The 19992-nt window shown below is 38.5% G+C and overlaps 1 protein-coding gene and 1 non-coding gene across 2 annotated transcripts; both read left to right on the top strand.

Moving 5' to 3' along the window:
• The first annotated feature begins 1533 nt into the window (after positions 1-1533).
• Positions 1534-2223, top strand: LOC114924901 (uncharacterized). The gene has a single exon (XM_029291054.1). It carries the CDS (start codon positions 1534-1536, stop codon positions 2221-2223), a length of 690 nt encoding a protein of 229 aa, XP_029146887.1.
• Positions 2224-15310: 13087 nt separating this feature from the next.
• LOC112732082 (small nucleolar RNA R71) lies at positions 15311-15418 on the top strand. The gene has a single exon (XR_003167821.1). It is a non-coding gene; the product is annotated as a small nucleolar RNA R71 (small nucleolar RNA).
• The last annotated feature ends 4574 nt before the right edge of the window (positions 15419-19992 follow it).

Below are 19992 nucleotides of genomic sequence, written 5' to 3'. Positions count from 1 at the left end.
CAAACTTAGATACAACACCTGAGGATTGAGTTATACGTTGAGTTTGAGCATATTGTTGCAGATGAGGTTCAACATGACCCAGATGTGCAAGATGATAGAGTTGAGGCGTACTTGGGAATGAACGATGAGAGCGATGATGAGTTCGAAGCTACGTACGAAGTTGGTGATGAGGGCGAGGACAAGGGCGGCGATGAGGGAGGCAGTGGCAGAAACTTTAGCGGTTCCAACCGCAGTTAGTCAACGGATGGGCATTCCACCCTTAATGCGTAGCTTGGATCTTGACACCATGCATGCACCGGAGTTTCCCGAATATGCAATCATAGGTACATGAGCAGTGGGTAATATGTTTACTTGATTTTATTTTAGCAGATCAATGAACGACAAATTTGTTTTCTTATAGGTGTTGCTGATCCTGAGGATGGGGAGTTTAGGATTGGAATGGAATACAGTTCAAGAAAATCAGTCATTACGGCAATTTAAAGTTACACTATCTCCAGAGGAGTCGATTACATTGTTTATGAATCCGAGCCACAAACGTTCTATGGAAAGTGCAAGAATTATGGATGTGGGTGCGACTGGCTTATTCGAGCCAGCTTGATACATAAGAAAGCTTGTTGGGAGATTCGAAGATACAACGGGAGGCACACATGTTCCATGGGAACGATCTCACAGGATCACTCTAAGTTAGACTCAGACACAATTGCTGAGGCTATGAAACTATAGGTTGAATCTGACCCATCCATAAAGATCAAATCTATAATTACGGAGGTCCAGGCAAGATTCAACTACACTATTAGTTACCGGAAGGCTTGGCTGGCAAAGCAGAAGTCAATAGCCAAGGTTTTCGGTGGATGGGAAGAATCTTACCAAACTTTACCGTTGTGATTCTTGGCGATGGTTCAGAAGATGTCTGGTTCACAAGTCCAAATAGAAACACGACCTCTGCATAACGGGAGTCAAGAGGTGGACGGTGCTAGGATACTTCATCGGTTATTCTGGAGCTTCAACCCATGCATAAGAGCTTTCAAATATTGCAAGCCGCTGGTTCAGGTTGACGGGACCTACCTATACGGAAAAAATAAAGGTTACCTTTTGGTTGCAGTTGCACAAGATGGGAATCAAAACATTGTACCGATTGCTTTTGCCATTGTAGAGGCTGAGACTGTTGATGCGAGGCACTTTTTTCTCAGAAATTTACGAACACATGTTGTAAGAAAAGACGGCGTGGGGATAATTTCCAATTGTCATGAGTCAATTCGGGCCGCAGTAAATCATAGCGGAGGTGATTGGAAACCTCCAAGAGCATGGTGGATGTTTTGTATTCGGTACATTGGCAGCAACTTCTTGAGAGAATTCAAGATTCCGTACTTGTAAAAGTTTGTGGTCAACATTGGGTATTCAAGGGCAGTGAAGGAGTACAATGCCAACTATAGAAGGTTGCAAGAACGAGGCGAGGCATATGTTCATTGGTGCAACAACATCGATCGTCCCTAATGGGTGTTGGCATTTGACAAGGGACATCGATGGAGTCACATGACGACGAACCTTGTCAAGTGCATTAATTTGGTGTTGAAGGGTACTCGAAATCATCCTATATTGGCGCTAGTCCGAGCAATATATTATCAGTTGAACGAGTTGTTTGCGTGGAAGAGTACTGAGGCTTACCAGCGCAAGCGTGTTGAATTTACTTTCTCTGAGTTTGCCACTCAGCGGATAGAGCCAAACATGCAATGTGCAGGTAACATCGTTGTGAACCAGTTTGATAGAAGAAATGAGGTGTTTGAGGTGCACGAAATGCCTAGTGGAAAAGTGTTAGTTGTTGATCTTGCACGACGGAGGTGCGACTGTGGGTATTTTCAGGTGGAGCGACTTCCATGTCGCCATATTATTGCGTGCTGTGCTAATCAACGACTGGATTGGCAGGTGTATGTCAGCGATGTATACAAGATGTCAGAGATTCAAAAGGTCTACAGAGTTGAGTTTGTCCCGTTGGACGACACGGAGACATGGCCTGATTACCTGGGACCGATGATGGTCATGAATCCTGCCTTGAGACGAAAGTCAAAGGGTCGTCCCAAATCGACTTGCTATCTGAAAGAAATGGATTCACGGGAAATGCATGGTCCCCGGGTATGCCGTCTTTGCGGGGGACAGGGTCATAGTCGCAGTAGATGTCCTCAACGTGCTGGACCAAGTGGGGTTGGTGGCGGTGGGGGCTCGTAGTATTTTTAATATCTATGTAATTTGAGTCATTGTATTTCAATTCTGAATTTTAATGTAGATTTTTTCAGTTAATGTAGTTCAATTTTGGATTTCGATATCTATGTAGTTTTAAGTTAATGTATTTGAGTTAATGCATTCAAAGTTCGTCTAAACTGAAACTAAAACAAGAAATACAATGATAAAAGAAACAAAGTTTGTCTAAACTGAAAACTAATACAACAAATACAATGATGAAAGTAAACAAAGTTTGACTAACAGAAGGACTGGGGATATACTCGCCAACATGCTCCTGTGTTGGCTAATTCAAGTCCTGACCGATTGGAGCTTGCTGTGATGCATTCGTACGACCCCGATCGATCTGAATATGCGACTTGATGCATACACTAGCTCGACTATCTGGTGTGGCCGGTGGATGATGTCGATGAGACAAACCGTCGACCGATGCCCGGTAGAGTTGCGAGGACTGCTGTGAAGGGATGGCTGGGATGTAAGCATCATCAAGACTAAGACCACCGCTGTCAAGGAATCGACAGATGATATCGTAGTCCCCAAGTGATGGCTGTGATGGTGAGAATAGGGGAATGTCTGCGAGCCTGAATCCAAGATGGCTGTGCTGGCTGTGATGGCTGTGATGGCTGTGATGTGATCTGTGATAAAACTGATGGCTATGATGCAATCTGTGATGGCTCGACTGCCCATGAGATGGTTGTGGACCATGATAAGGAAACGGCTGAAACATTGCATAAGGTGGTGGCTGCTGCGGTGGATACTGTGGTGGCTGCTAAGGTGGTGCCTGCTGAGGTGGATACTGTGGTGGGTGCTGATAAATGAATTCTGATAACCTCAGGTACATCCCATATGATCCAATGTACCAACTCCGATAATCGGCAGACGGGGTGAAGTCGACAATTGGTTGTAGACCCCGATCTCGCAGACAACTGTTGTGGCGGTTACCCATTATTGTATCCATTCATCATAAATCCCACGCCAGTCATGGTGCTGTACTCCCCGAAGAGTATAGCAATGCATCTCAATTAGTATGGCTTGTATTGTCAGAGGGAGAGACTGTGCATATCCGTACTGGTGAACCACTCGGTCCACAGGAAGCCATTCGACACACTCGAATGACACCAACGGCCCCACCGTGTCACAGACATCAAGGTGTGCATGTAGTTCAGCAGCAATGATGATGCCGACATACGGCCTCCATACAAATTGCAAAATAAATCGAGGGGCATTAGATTATTAATAATACCGTTAATTATAACAAAAACCCTCAAAACCCATACTCACATCTTCCATAATGTTGATTGCGTGCCTAATGTTCGCGTGAGTCTTAGCCATCCATTTTCGGGCCCATGGATGATGACTCCATCTGCAACATAGAACATTATTCACATAGTTTGAATTACATATTGCCTATAAATAACATACAAGTAAAATTTCTATAAAATAATGACGCATACCTGCGTGCCACTGGTATCTCAGCCGGCGCAAGCTGGTGTCGGGGAATGGATGCAAGCCTCGGCATACGCTCCCACACCCAAACAAACAACAAGTCTAGTGGCCCATCCATCTCCTTGCAATTGTACCGTGATGCACGACATAGTGACTTGTAAAGGTTCGCGAGATAAGCTGAACCCCAAATGTAATTGCCGATCTGATCAAAATTCTGGAGCAGTGGTAGATACTTCGCATGTAAATATGCCGTCGACTTACCCACGAAGAGGGTGGTACCCAGCAGACAGAAGATGTGACACCTAAAATAGCGCATAACAGACTCCCATGTGTCCAAAGGCTATGTGTCTCTAATATGGCGAACTCATGAAAGATTTATGTAGCTCTTGGAGGAACTGCTCACTTGGGGTTTGCTATCGAATATCGCGAGACTCTGGACGGCCAAGAAGTTGTGACTGCTATCGGTCCAACCAGTCACAACCTCTCCGTCAATCGGTAGGCCGAATAAGTGTAACACGTCTTCTAGTGTCACTGTAACCTCACCCACTGGCATTACAAACGTACGTGTCTCCGGCCGTCACCTTTCCACAAGAGCAGCTAGCATCGCAAAATGCCCTCTGATCACTCCAACTCTCGAGAGCTGGTAGAACCCGGTGATTCGTAAGGCTTAGTCAACTGTCGGATGCCACGTTTCTGGCTGGTCAAGCTTACGAGGCAAAAAATTTCTATCAGCCTCGTAAAGTTCAACCAAAAAAAATTAATTTAATAAATAACAAAAAAATAATAAATTAATAATTTTTTAATAGAAAATAAAATAAATAATAATTAAACAAATTCGAATTTTTATTATTTATATTTATAATTAATTTAATAAATAACAAAAATAACAAATTAATAATTTTTTAACAAAAAATAAAATAAATAACAATTAAACAAATTCAAAATTTTTATTATTTACATTTATAACGTCATTCTCTTAATTAAAACAGAAAATAAAATAACAATAATATTAAAACACAAAACACCATATAATTATATATTATTCATTGCTTACTCAGTTTCATTAATTTATTTTACTAAATACGTAACGAAAGAAATAATAATAAGGACTAGATTCAAATTAATAAATTAGATAAATTAATAAATTAAATTTTGTATACATTCAATTATCTTGTATTTAGTATTAAAGATATATAATAAATTTGTTATCAGTTTAAATTTATTATTTTGTTTAACTAAGATTTATATTTAATATTTAATATTTTATTATTCAATCAATTATATATTTTAACGATGAATATGAAAACAGGACTATATCATAATCATACAAATTATTAAACTAATATTAACCAAGTAAATACTAATAAATTAATAAAAAATAATAAATTTATATAATTAAAATGTCCCCGATAATTGATAACATGATCTTTAAGAAATGTATAATTGCATACCATTATAAATATATTAATCTCACTTTCAACTTTAAAACTAATTCCAAACATTCCTAAACCCCAAACTCCACCACTTCTTTGACACTCTCAAAGAAAATAATAAAAACAATCGTAGTCCCACCACCATTTTATACACCCGTGCTATCAACCTTCAACCTTTATCATTGATGGTTGTTGTTCTCGGTGCGGGGCCGGCCACTTGCGACGAGACACGGGGCAACACGCATGTTGCGTGTTGCTGCATGTGTGACACATGGCGCTCCGTTGTCAACACGCAGCCTACATGCTGCCTAGGATGAAGACACGTGGCGCATCGATTTCAACACGCAGCTTGCATGCTGCACGAATGTAGGACACGTGGCGAGACGAGGATAACACGCAGCCTGCGTGTTGCGTGGATGTTGACATGTGGCACTCGAGTCTTTGGGGCACACGTCAATACGTTACCTGCGTGTTGAGCAACATGTTACCTGTGTGTTGAGCAACACGTTACTTGCGTGTTAGACCCTTTTTCTGACAGATCCACAATTCTGTAAAATATCCCAAACACCCATATTTAAATAAAGCACTAATCTTTTTTTCATATCTAAAATAATTTATGTGGTTCTTAATTTAAAAGGTTAATTGTTCCTATTAAAAAATTAATTTTAATCCTACTCAAATTTCTGATCCTTTCCCTCTTTTCCAATTTTGTTTTCTATTCCAGACTCCAGAGTTATTGCCATTCAGCCTTTCTCCTTGCGAATCTATTATCCGTTGTCGCCACTCCGTTATTGTCTCTGCCACTCCATCAGGACTTTCTTGCCAGGCACTAGCTGCACCGCACCTCTTCAGTCTTTAGCTTCTTAAGTCTTTTTGTTCCTGCTGCCTGTTGGGCACTGCACCACTATTAACTGCTTTCTGGAGTCTTGGATTCTTGGACTCTTCACTCTTGGTAGTTGACTAGTTGGTACATTCATTGATCTAGTGATTTGTTTGCTTCATTATTTGGATTTGGCATTTTATTTAGTAAAATTTTATTTTATTTTATTTAGTAATAAAAATTTAATTTTGATAAAGATAATGTGAATTGTGATATTATTTTTTTTGTTACTATTTGAATAATTAAATGATTTATGTTTGTGTGTATTGACTTATAATTGAATTAGAATATTATTTTTTTATTGATGTTGAAAATTAATTTAAATGACTTTTATTGTGGATCTTCTTATTAAAAGATATTATAAGATGAGGAACAATGTGAAATAATTATGTTTAAGATTTATTGCAATTAATTGGTGGCTTGTGTCTTAGTACCTCACGGTCACCGCAGCATCTACATTCTTGAATTTTTTTTTACCATCTACATTCTTAATTTAATATTATATTATTGTGTATTTTTTTTAATTGTTTGATTTATGTTTTGTATTTGTAATTTTATATTGTACTTTTAAATTTGTATGAAATTGTGAATTATTTTGATTAATCAATTAATTTAGGTTTATAAATTTATCATTTTAGTATCGAAAAATATTTGAAAAAAATATTGTCGTTGAAGATTGGATTCCAAAATAATTCATTAACATCTTCTAACAAAAGGAGGTTTTTAGAATTTGAAGAGAGACTTATAACAAATCCAAAATAACGACTAAGAATTTCAAGTTATCATTCGAATGAGAGAAACAAAATAAGATGTGCATATTTGCAAAAAGGTCCTTGTCAACCAAAGACTCATGGTTTTCTGTAAACTGCTTGTGGATCTTCTTTTCGAAGATTTAATTTTTAATTGGTTTGATGACTATGGTAACTGGCTAGAGTATACTATATCAAAAGATACTATTTTTTGTCTTTGTTGTACCTTATGAAACTCCATACTGAAGACGATATGCTTTTGTAACTAATGGCTTTTCAAATTGGAAAAGAAGGAGAGGCTACAAACTCATGTTGGAATTTATGATAGTACTCATAATCAAGTTTGGAGAAAATGTGAAGCACTTATGAAGCTGAAACAATATATTAGTGCTGCTATTGAAAAATAATTTGAGGAAGCTAAATAGAATTATCAAATTCACTTTATAGCAACAATTGATTGTATTAAATTTTTTTCTGTGATAAGAATTTGCCTTTTATGGTAATGATGAGACAGATGATTCTATTAATGAAAAATTTTTTTAGAACTTCTAAACTTTTTTGTATAACATAATGAAGAGATTGGTCGTGCTTTTAAAAATGCTTGTGAAAATCTTAAACTAATAGCACCCTTAATTTAAAAAGACATTCTAAGAACTGCTACAAGTAAAAAAAATAAAAGTTATTGTTGATGATCTTGAGGATGAATTATTTATTATTTTGATTGATAAAGCTTGCAACATTTTTATTAAGGAACAAATGTCAGTTTGTTAAAGGTATAAGAACAAAGAAGGACAAGTTAGGGGGTATTTTTTTTGTCTTATTCATATTTCTAATACCAATACTTTATCTCTAAAATTAGTATTAGAGTCATTATTAGAAACATATAATTTAAGTTTATCAAGAATATGTGGACAAGAATATGATGGTGCAAGTAACATGCAAGAAGAATTTAATACCTTAAAGACTTTGATATTGAAAGAAAATTGTTGTACTTTCTATGTTCATTGCTTTGTCCACCAACTTCAATTAACTCTTGTCACCATTGCAAAAAAAAAAAAAAAGAAAAGTTGAAATTGATTTATTTTTTAATTTGTTATCTAATTTGTACAATGTTGTTGGAGCTTCATATAAACGAAGAGACATGCTTCGTGAAAGTCAGATGATTAAGACAACTGAAATATTAAAAAATGGAAAAATTTTTAGTGGATGTGGTTTGAATCAAGAAATAGCTTTAAAAAGAGATGGAGATACTAGATGGAGTTCACACTATGGAACTATACTTAGATTAATTTCTTTGTTTACTTCCATGGTCAATATTTTTGAATATGTCGAGAAAGATGTAAATAATTCTGAATAAAGAGCTAAAGCATGTCCTTTATTGAATGTTATTCAATCTTTTGAATTTATTTTCAATTTGTACTTAATGAAAAATATCTTGAAAATTAATAATGAGTTATCTCAAGCATTACAAAGAAATGATCAAGATATTGTAAATGCTATAAAATGTCTAAACAACGGTTGCAAAATATAAGAGATGATAGTTGGTCTCTTTTACTTGATGAAGTCTCATTGTTTTGTGACAAACACAATATTACTGTTTTAAAAATGGATGATATATTTGTGACACAAGGAAGATCAATATGCGAAGCTCAAAATATCTCAAATTTGTATCATTTTTAAATTGAGATATTATATCAAGTAGTTGATAAACAACTTCAAGAACTCAATAATTGTTTTACAGAGATGAATGCTGAATTGCTTCTTTGTATAGCTTGTCTGAATCTAAGACACTCATTTATTGCATTTCATAAGGAGAAGTTGATCCAGTTAGCTCATATCTATTCCAGTGTCTCTTTTTCAACCTACTTCTCACCACTCTTAGTTCCTGATCCTGCTGTCATACCACTTCTCAGTTGAACAGCCTGGCACTCTTCTTTAGAGTTGGAAACTGTGTCACTCTGAGGGTTGTCAGAAGATCTCTAAGATATTTGCTTGTCCAACTGATCCATTTTTATCTCTAGATTCCTGAGTCAGGCTCTGGTTTCTTGCATGAAACTTTATTGAATTTTGGAGAGTTCTGCCACAATAAATGTCAAAATCAAGGATGCCCTGAGGTTGAGAAGGTTGAAAGTGAAGATTGTTGAATTGATTTTGATTGAACCCGCCTTGAAAATTGTTGGCATCATCTGGTTGTTATCTCTGAGGTTGCTCTCTGGTGCACAAAATTGTGATCATCAATGGCGCCATCAACATGGTACGCACAATTGTAATCTCAACTCTTTATCACAACTTCGCACAACTAACCAGCAAGTGCACTGGGTCGTCCAAGTAATAAACCTTACGTGAGTAAGGGTCGATCCCACGGAGATTGTTGGTATGAAGCAAGCTATGGTCATCTTGTAAATCTCAGTCAGGCGGATTCAAATGGTTATGGATGATGAATGATTAAAAGATAAATAAAACATAAAATAAAGATAGAGATACTTATGTAATTCATTGGTGAGAATTTCAGATAAGCGTATGAAGATGCTTTGTCCCTCCCGTCTCTCTGCTTTCCTACTGTCTTCATCCAATCCTTCTTACTCCTTTCCATGGCAAGCTGTATGTTGGGCATCACCATTGTCAGTGGCTACAATCCCGTCCTCTCAGTGAAAATGTTCAACGCACTCTGTCACAGCACGGCTATTCATCTGTCGGTAATCGATCATGTCGGAATAGAATCCAGTGATTCTTTTGCGTCTGTCACTAACACCCCACAATCACGAGTTTGAAGCTCGTCACAGTCATTCAATCCTTGAATCCTACTCAGAATACCACAGACAAGGTTTAGACCTTCCGGATTCTCAAGAATGCCGCCATCAATTCTAGCTTATACCACGAAGATTCTGATTAAGGAATCCAAGAGATAAACATTCAATCGAAGGTAGAACGGAGATAGTTTTCAGGCACACGTTCATAGGTGAGAATGATGATGAGTGTCACGGATCATCACATTCATCAAGTTGAAGAACAAGTGATATCTTAGAACAAGAACAAGCTGAATTGAATAGGAGAACAATAGTAATTGCATTGATACTCGAGGTACAGCAGAGCTCCACACCTTAATCTATGGTGTGTAGAAACTCCACCGTTGAAAATACATAAGAACATGGTCTAGGCATGGCCATGAGGCCAGCCCCAAAACGTGATCTAAGGTAGCATAGAACTACTCAAAGATTCACCTCAGATTAAAAATACAATAGCAAAAGGTCCTATTTATAGAGAACTAGTAGCTTAAGATTTACAAAAATGAGTAAATGACGTAAATATCCACTTTCAGGGCCACTTGGTGTGTGCTTGGGCTGAGCATTGAAGCATTTTCGTGTAGAGACTTTTCCTGGAGTTAAATGCCAGCTTTTGTGCCAGTTTGGGCGTTTAACTCCCACTTTGGTGCCAGTTCCGGCGTTTAACGCTGGGAATTTTGATGCTGACTTTGAACGCCGATTTGGGCCATCAAATCTTGGACAAAGTATGGACTATTATATATTGCTGGAAAGCCCTGGATGTCTACTTTCGAACGCACTTGAGATCTAGCTAATTGAGCTTCTGTAGCTCCAGAAAATCCACTTCGAGTGGAGGGAGGTCAGAATCCAACAGCATCTGCAGTCCTTTTCAGTCTCTGAATCAGATTTTTGCTCAGGTCCCTCAATTTCAGCCAGAAAATATCTGAAATCACAGAAAAACATACAAACTCATAGTAAAGTCTAGAAAAGTGAATTTTAAATAAAAACTAATAAAAATATAATAAAAACTAACTAAAACATGCTAAAAATATACTAAAAATAATGCTAAAAAGCGTATAAATTATCTGCTCATCACAACACCAAACTTAAATTGTTGCTTGTCCCCAAGCAACTAAAAATAAAATAGGATAAAAAGAAGAGAATATACAATGAATTCCAAAAATATCTATGAAGATCAGTATTAATTAGATGAGCGGGGCTTTTAGCTTTTTGCTTCTGAACAGTTTTGGCATCTCACTTTATCCTTTGAAGTTCAGAATGATTGGCATCTATAGGAACTCAGAATCCAGATAGTGTTACTGACTCTCCTAGTTAAGTATGTTGATTCTTGAACACAGCTACTTTATGAGTCTTGGCCGTGGCCCTAAGCACTTTGTTTTCCAGTATTACCACCGGATACATAAATGCCACAGACACATAACTGGGTGAACCTTTTTAGATTGTGACTCAGCTTTGCTAGAGTCCCTAATTAGAGGTATCCAGGGTTCTTAAGCACACTCTTCTTTTTGCTTTGGACCTCGACTTTAACCGCTCAGTCTCAAGTTTTCACTTGACACCTTCACGCCACAAGCACATGGTTAGGGACAGCTTGTTTTAGCCGCTTAGGCCAGGATTTTATTCCTGTGGGCCCTCCTATCCACTGATGCTCAAAGCCTTGGATCCTTTTTATCACCCTTGCCTTTTGGTTTAAAGGGGTATTGGCTTTTTCTGCTTGCTTTTTCTTCTCTTTTTTTTTCCGCATATATCTTTTTTTTTTGCAAGCTTTTCACTGCTTTTTCTTGCTTCAAGAATCAATTTTATGATTTTTCAGATCATCAGATAACATTTCTCCTTTTCCTTTCATTCTTTCAAGAGCCAACAATTTTAACATTCATAAACAATCAAATTCAAAAATATGCACTGTTCAAGCATTCATTCAGAAAAACAATAGCATTGCCACCACATCAAGATAATTAAACTATTTTAAAATTTGAAATTCATGCACTTCTTTTTCTTTTTTAATTAAAAATATTTTTCATTTAAGAAAGGTGATGGATTCATAGGACACTCATAGCTTTAAGGCATAGACACTAAGACACTAATGATCATAAGACACAAACATAGATAAACATAAGCATAAAAAATTCGAAAAACAAGAAAGTAAAGAACAAGGAGATTAAAGAACGGGTCAACCTCAGTGATGGCGGCTTGTTCTTCCTCTTGAAGATCTTATGGAGTTCTTGAGCTCCTCAATGTCTCTTCCTTGCCTTTGTTGCTCCTCTCTCATGATTCTTTGATCTTCTCTAATTTCATGGAAGAGGATGGAATGTTCTTGGTGCTCCACCCTTAGTTGCCCCATGTTGGAACTCAATTCTCCTAGGGAGGTGTTGATTTGCTCCCAATAGTTTTGTGGGGGGAAAGTGCATCCCTTGAGGCATCTCAGGGATTTCATGATGAGGAATTTCCTCATGCTCATGTCCATGAGTGGGATCTCTTGTTTGCTCCATCCTTTTCTTAGTGATGGGCTTGTCCTCATCAATGAGGATGTCTCCCTCTATGTTAATTCCAACTGAATTACAGAGGTGACAAATGAGATAAGGGAAGGCTAACCTTGGCGAGGTAGAGGACTTGTTCGCCACCTTATAGAGTTCTTGGGATATAACCTCATGAACTTCTACTTCCTCTCCAATCATGATGCTATGAATCATGATGGCCCGGTCTATAGTAGCTTCGGACCGGTTGCTAGTGGGAATGATTGAACGTTGGATAAACTCCAACCATCCCCTAGCCACGGGCTTGAGGTCATGCCTTCTTAAATGAACCGGCTTTCCTCTTGAATCTCTCTTCCATTGAGCGCCCTCTTCACAAATGTCTATGAGGACTTGGTCCAACCTTTGATCAAAATTGACCCTTCTAGTGTAGGGGTGTTCATCTCCTTGCATCATGGGCAAGTTGAATGCCAACCTTACATTTTCCGGACTAAAGACTAAGCGTTTCCCCCGAACCATTGTAAGCCAATTCTTTGGGTCCGGGTTCACACTTTGATCATGGTTCTTGGTGATCCATGCATTGGCATAGAACTCTTGAACCATTAAGATCCCGACTTGTTGAATGGGGTTGGTAAGAACTTCCCAACCTCTTCTTCGGATCTCATGTCGGATTTTCGGATATTCACTCTTTTTGAGTTTGAAAGGGACCTCGGGGATCACCTTCTTCATGGCCACAACTTCATAGAAGTGGTCTTGATACACCCTTGAGAGGAATCTCTCCATCTCCCATGACTCGGAGGTGGAAGATTTTGCCTTCCCTTTCCTCTTTCTAGAGGTTTCTCCGGCCTTAGGTGCCATAAATGGTTATGGAAAAACAAAAAGCAACGCTTTTACCACACCAAACTTAGAAGGTTTGCTCGTCCTCGAGCAAAAGAAGAAAGAGAAGAGTAGAAGAAGAAGAATAATGGAGGAGATGGAGGAGGCTTTGTGGTTCGGCCAAGGGGGAGATTGGTGAGGTAGGTGGGGTTTTATGAAGGATGGATGTGAGTGGTGAAGAGAATGGTGGGATTTGATAGGTGAGGGGTTTTTGGGGAAGAGGTATTGAGGTGATTAGTGAATGGGTGAAGAAGAAAGAGAGTAGTGAGGTAGGTGGGGATCCTGTGGGGTCCACAGATCCTGAGGTGTCAAAGATAGCTCATCCCTGCACCGAGTGGCGTGCAAAAATGCCCTTTCTGCCAATTCTGGCGTTAAACGCCGAGCTACTGCCCTTTTCTGGTGTTTAACGCCAGCTCCTTGCCCATTCTTGGCGTTAAACGCCAGTCTGGTGCCCCTTTCTGGCGTTAAACGCCCAGAATGGTGCCAGACTGGGCGTTAAATGCCCATTTGCTGCCCTTACTGGCGTTTAAACGCCAGGAAGCTTTTCCTCCAGGGTGTGCTATTTTTTTCTCTGTTTTTCATTCTGTTTTTGCTTTTTCAATTATTTTTGTGACTTCACATGATCATCAACCTACAGAAAACATAAAATAACAATGAAAAATAGATAGATATAACATTGGGTTGCCTCCCAACAAGCGCTTCTTTAATGTCAGTAGCTTGACAGTGGGCTCTCATGGAGCCTCACAGATATTCAGAGCAATGTTGGAACCTCCCAACACCAAACTTAGAGTTTGAATGTGGGGGTTCAACACCAAACTTGGAGTTTGGTTGTGGCCTCCCAACACCAAACTTAGAGTTTGACTGTGGGGGCTCTTGTTTGACTCTGTTTTGAGAGAAGCTCTTCATGCTTCCTCTCCATGGTTACAGAGGGATATCCTTGAGCCTTAAACACAAGGGATTCTTCATTCGCTTGAATGATCAATTCTCCTCTGTCAACATCAATCACAGCCTTTGCTGTGGCTAGGAAGGGTCTGCCAAGAATGATGGATTCATCCATGCACTTTCCAGTCTCTAGGACTATGAAATCAGCAGGGATGTAGTGGTCTCCAACCTTTACCAAGACATCCTCTACAAGTCCATAAGCTTGTTTTCTTGAATTGTCTGCCATCTCTAGCGAGATTCTTGCAGCTTGTACCTCAAGGATCCCTAGCTTCTCCATTACAGAGAGAGGCATGAGGTTTACACTTGACCCTAGGTCACACAGAGCCTTCTCAAAGGTCATGGTGTCTATGGTACAAGGTATTGAGAACTTCCCTGGATCCTGTCTCTTTTGAGGTAATCTCTGCCTAGTCAAGTCATCCAGTTCTTTGGTGAGCAAATGGGGTTCATCCTCCCAAGTCTCATTACCAAATAACTTGTCATTTGGCTTCATGATTGCTCCAAGGTACTTAGCAACTTGCTCTTCAGTGACATCTTCATCCTCTTCAGAGGAGGAATACTCATCAGAGCTCATGAATGGCAGAAGTAAATCCAATGGAATCTCTATGGTCTCAGTGTGAGCCTCAGATTCCCATGGCTCCTCATTAGGGAACTCATTGGAGGCCAGTGGACGTCCATTGAGGTCTTCTTCAGTGGCGATCACTGCCTCTTCCTCCTCTCCAAATTCGGCCATGTTGATTGTGTTTATGGCCTTGCACTCTCCTTTTGGGTTATCTTCTGTATTGCTTGGAAGAGTACTAGGAGGGAGTTCAGTAACTTTCTTGCTCAGCTGACTCACTTGTGCCTCCAAATTTCTAATGGAGGACCTTGTTTCAGTCATGAAACTCTGAGTAGTTTTAATTAGATCAGAGACCATGGTTGCTAAGTCAGAGTGGTTCTGCTTAGAGTTCTCTGTCTGCTGCTGAGAAGATGATGGAAAAGGCTTGCCATTGCTAAACCTGTTTCTTCCACCATTGTTGTTGTTGAAGCCTTGTTGAGGCCTCTGTTGGTCCTTCCATGAGAGATTTGGATGGTTTCTCCATGAAGGATTGTAGGTGTTTCCATAGGGTTCACCCATGTAATTCACCTCTTCCATTGATGGGTTCTCAGGATCATAGGCTTCTTCTTCAGATGAAGCGTCCTTAGTACTGCCTGGTGCAGCTTGCATTCCAGACAGACTTTGAGAAATCATATTGACTTGCTGAGTCAATATTTTGTTTTGAGCCAATATGGCATTCAGAGTATCAATCTCAAGAACTCCTTTCTTCTGACTTCTCCCGTTATTCATAGGATTCCTCTCAGAAGTGTACATGAATTGGTTATTTGCAACCATTTCAATGAGTTCCTGAGCTTTTGCAGGCGTCTTCTTCAGATGAAGAGATCCTCCAGCAGAGCTGTCCAATGACATCTTGGACTATTCAGACAGACCATCATAGAAGATACCTATGATGCTCCATTCTAAAAGCATGTCAGAAGGGCACCTTCTGATCAATTGCTTGTATCTCTCCCAAGCTTCATAGAGGGATTCACCTTCCTTCTGTCTGAAGGTTTGGACTTCCACTCTAAGCTTACTCAATTTTTGAGGTGGAAAGAACTTTGCCAAGAAGGCATTGACTAGCTTCTCCCAAGAGTTCAGGCTTTCCTTAGGTTGTGAATCCAACCATATCCTAGCTTTGTCTCTTACAGCAAAAGGGAATAGCATAAGTCTATAGACCTCAGGGTCAACCCCATTGGTCTTGACAGTGTCACAGATTTGCAAGAATTCAGCCAAGAAATGATGAGGATCTTCCAATGGAAGTCCATGAAACTTGCAATTCTGTTGCATCAGAGAAACTAATTGAGGCTTAAGCTCAAAATTGTTTGCTCCAATGGCAGGGATAGAGATGCTTCTCCCATAGAAGTCGGGAGTAGGTGCAGTAAAGTCACCCAGCACCTTCCTTGCATTGTTGGCATTGTTGTTGTTTTCGGCTTCCATATCTTCTTCTAGTTTGAAGATTTCTGTTAGGTCCTCTCCAGAGAGTTGTGCTTTAGCTTCTCTTAGCTTTCGTTTCAAGGTCCTTTCAGGTTCAGGATCAGCTTGAACAAGTATGCATTTATCTTTGTTCCTGCTCATATAAAAGAGAAGAGAACAAGAAAGTAGGGAATCCTCTATGTCACAGTATAGAGATTCCTTGAGGTGTCAGAGGAAAAGAAGAATAGAAGGAGGAGGTAGAAGAATTCGAACTTATCAAGAGAGATAAAATTCGAATTATTGATAATGGAGGAGTGTTAGTCCTTAAATAGAAGGATGTGAGAAGAGGGGAAGAATTTTTGAAAATAAATTAAAAAGATTTTGAAATAATTAAAAAAAATTTTGAAAAATTGAAGAATGGTTTTCGAAAATTAGAGTTGGGAAAGAAATAAAGTGATTTTTGAAAAAGATTTTGAAATTAGAAAAAGATATGATTGAAAACTATTTTGAAAAAGATGTGATTGAAAAGATATGTTTGAAAAGATATGATTGAAAATCAATTTAGAAAAAAAAATTTTAAAATTAAAGTTGATTACTTGACTATCAAGAAATTAAAAGATATGATTCTAAAATTTAAAATTTGATCCTTTCTTAATAGGCAAGTAACAACTTGAAAATTTTTGAAGTAAATCTTGAATTGAAGCAAGGATTTTTGAAAATGGTAAAAATAAATATAAAATGGAAAGAAATTGATTTTGAAAGAGATATGATTGAAAAGATATGATTTGAAAAAGATTTGATTTTGAAAAAAATAAAAACTAAAAAAAATTGTGAATTAAAAACAAAATCTTCCCTCTAGTGTCATCCTGGCGTTTAACGCCCAAATCTCTACCTTTTTGGGCGTTAAACGCCCAGCCAGGTACCTTGGCTGGCGTTTAAACGCCATTTTTCCTTCTTCACTGGGCGTTTTGAACGCCCAGCTTTTTCTGTTTGATTCCTCTGCTAAATATTCTGAATCTTCAATTCTCTGTATTATTGACTTGAAAAGACATAGTTTTGAAAAATATTTTTGAATTTTTTTGATAATGAATAAAAATGCAACTAAGATCAAATAAACAATGCATGCAGGACACCAAACTTAAAAATTTTCATATAGGAGACACTAACAAATTGAGAATGCATATGAGAAACAACAAAACACACTAAACAAGAGAATTTAAAGATCAGAGCAAAGAAATCATCAAGAACAACTTGAAGATAAATGAAGACACATGTATGTAATTTTCAAAAAATGCAAGAAAAATAGAAACATGCAATTGACACCAAACTTAAAAATTAATACTAGACTCAACAAGAAACATAAAATATTTTTGGTTTTTATGGTTTTAAAAATTTTTTTATGATTTTCGAGAATTATATAGAGAAGAAAATAAAGAGAATCAAAACTTTTAATAAGAATTTTAGGAATCATTGCAATGCTAGTCTAAGACTCCAGTCCAGGAATTAGACATGGCTTACTAGCCAGCCAAGCTTTCAATGAAAGCTCCGGTCCAAAACACTAGACATGGCCAATGGCCAGCCAAGCTTTAGCAGATCATTTCTTTCAACAGCAAAATTGATAGAAATCAACAAGCTCTTGTGATGATAAGTTGAAATCTCGGTCCAAAAGATTAGACATGGCTTCTCAGCCAGCCAGACTTCAACAATCATCATGAAACTCTAGAATTCATTCTTAAAAACTCTGAAGAACAAAATAGAAAATCTTTTTGTATTTTTGAAAATTTTTTTTCGAAAAATAAAAAAGAAAAGTACCTAATCTAAGCAACAAGATGAACCGTCAGTTGTTCAAACTCGAACAATCCCCGGCAACGGCGCCAAAAACTTGGTGCACAAAATTGTGATCATCAATGGCGCCATCAACATGGTACGCACAATTGTAATCTCAACTCTTTATCACAACTTCGCACAACTAACTAGCAAGTGCACTGGGTCGTCCAAGTAATAAACCTTACGTGAGTAAGGATCGATCCCACAGAGATTGTTGGTATGAAGCAAGCTATGGTCATCTTGTAAATCTCAGTCAGGCGGATTCAAATGTTATGGATGATGAATGATTAAAAGATAAATAAAACATAAAATAAAGATAGAGATACTTATGTAATTCATTGGTGAGAATTTCAGATAAGCGTATGAAGATGCTTTGTCCCTCCCGTCTCTCTGCTTTCCTACTGTCTTCATCCAATCCTTCTTACTCCTTTCCATGGCAAGTTGTATGTTGGGCATCACCGTTGTCAGTGGCTGCAATCCTGTCCTCTCAGTGAAAATGTTCAACGCACTTTGTCACAGCACGGCTATTCATCTGTCGGTTCTCGATCATGTCGGAATAGAATCCAGTGATTCTTTTGCGTCTGTCACTAACGCCCCACAATCACGAGTTTGAAGCTCGTCACAGTCATTCAATCCTTGAATCCTACTCAGAATACCACAGAAAAGGTTTAGAACTTCCGGATTCTCAAGAATGCCGCCATCAATTCTAGCTTATACCACGAAGATTCTGATTAAGGAATCCAAGAGATAAACACTCAATCGAAAGTAGAACGGAGGTGGTTGTCAGGCACACGTTCATAGGTGAGAATGATGATGAGTGTCACGGATCATCACATTCATCAAGTTGAAGAACAAGTGATATCTTAGAACAAGAACAAGCTGAATTGAATAGGAGAACAATAGTAATTGCATTGATACTCGAGGTACAGCAGAGCTCCACACCTTAATCTATGGTGTGTAGAAACTCCACCGTTTAAAATACATAAGAACATGGTCTAGGCATGGCCATGAGGCCATCCCCAAAACGTGATCTAAGGTAGCATAGAACTACTCAAAGATTCACCTCAGATTAAAAATACAATAGCAAAAGGTCCTATTTATAGAGAACTAGTAGCTTAAGATTTACAAAAATGAGTAAATGACGTAAATATCCACTTTCAGGCCCACTTGGTGTGTGCTTGGGCTGAGCATTGAAGCATTTTCCTATAGAGACTTTTCCTGGAGTTAAACGCCAGCTTTTGTGCCAGTTTGGGCGTTTAACTCCCACTTTGGTGCCAGTTCCGGCGTTTAACGCTGGGAATTCTGATGCTGACTTTGAACGCCGGTTTGGGCCATCAAATCTTGGGCAAAGTATGGACTATTATATATTTCTGGAAATCCCTGGATGTCTACTTTCCAACGCAATTGAGAGCGCGCGAATTGGGCTTCTGTAGCTCCAGAAAATCCACTTCGAGTGCAAGGAGGTCAGAATCCAACAGCATCTGCAGTCCTTTTCAGCCTCTGAATCAGATTTTTGCTCAGGTCCCTCAATTTCAGCCAGAAAATACCTGAAATCACAGAAAAACACACAAACTCATAGTAAATTCCAGAAAAGTGAATTTTAAATAAAAACTAATAAAAATATAATAAAAACTAACTAAAACATGCTAAAAACATACTAAAAACAATGCTAAAAAGCGTATAAATTATCCGCTCATCACTCTCCTCGCTCAAAGGTTGAGTGATTCCTCCATCCCTGATTAAAAGTCTGAGAATAAGGAGCATCATTAGGATTTCTGGAGGAATTCTCCATGTAATTAACTTGCTCTGGCATATACTGGCCATAATTGCACGTCTCACCTAGAGGAAAGCTGTCACTCATATCATAAGGAGCATCTTGAGAAGCACTATGAACATGAGCAATTGGATGCTGCTTGCTATTCAATTGCTGAGTAATGAGACTCATTTGTTGAGATAGGAGCTTGTTTTGAGCAAGAAGTATATCTACAGCATCTACTTCCATGGCTCCTTTTTTTTTTGAAGTTCTCTCAGAAGAGTATAAGTACTGGTTATTGGCAACCATCTCAATCAGCTCATTGGCCTCTTTAGGTATTTTCTTCATGTGCAAGGAGCCACCTGCAGAATTGTCTAGAGATATTTTGGCCATGTCAGATAGTCCTTCATAGAAAATGTGCACCCTGATCCAGTCTGAGAACATGTCAGGGGGACACTTCCTGAGCATAAGCTTATACCTTTCCCAGGCTTCATAGAGAGTCTCACTATCTCCCTGCATAAAGGTCTGAACATTCGTCCTCAGCTTAGTCAGCCTCTGTGGAGGAAAGAACTTGTTCAGAAACTTGTTGACCACCTTGTCCTAAGTATCCAGG

Source organism: Arachis hypogaea, chromosome 12 (genome assembly GCF_003086295.3).
Source record: "Arachis hypogaea cultivar Tifrunner chromosome 12, arahy.Tifrunner.gnm2.J5K5, whole genome shotgun sequence".
In the NCBI taxonomy this organism is placed as follows: domain Eukaryota; kingdom Viridiplantae; phylum Streptophyta; class Magnoliopsida; order Fabales; family Fabaceae; genus Arachis; species Arachis hypogaea.
This window is presented reverse-complemented; position numbering and strand designations above follow the sequence as displayed.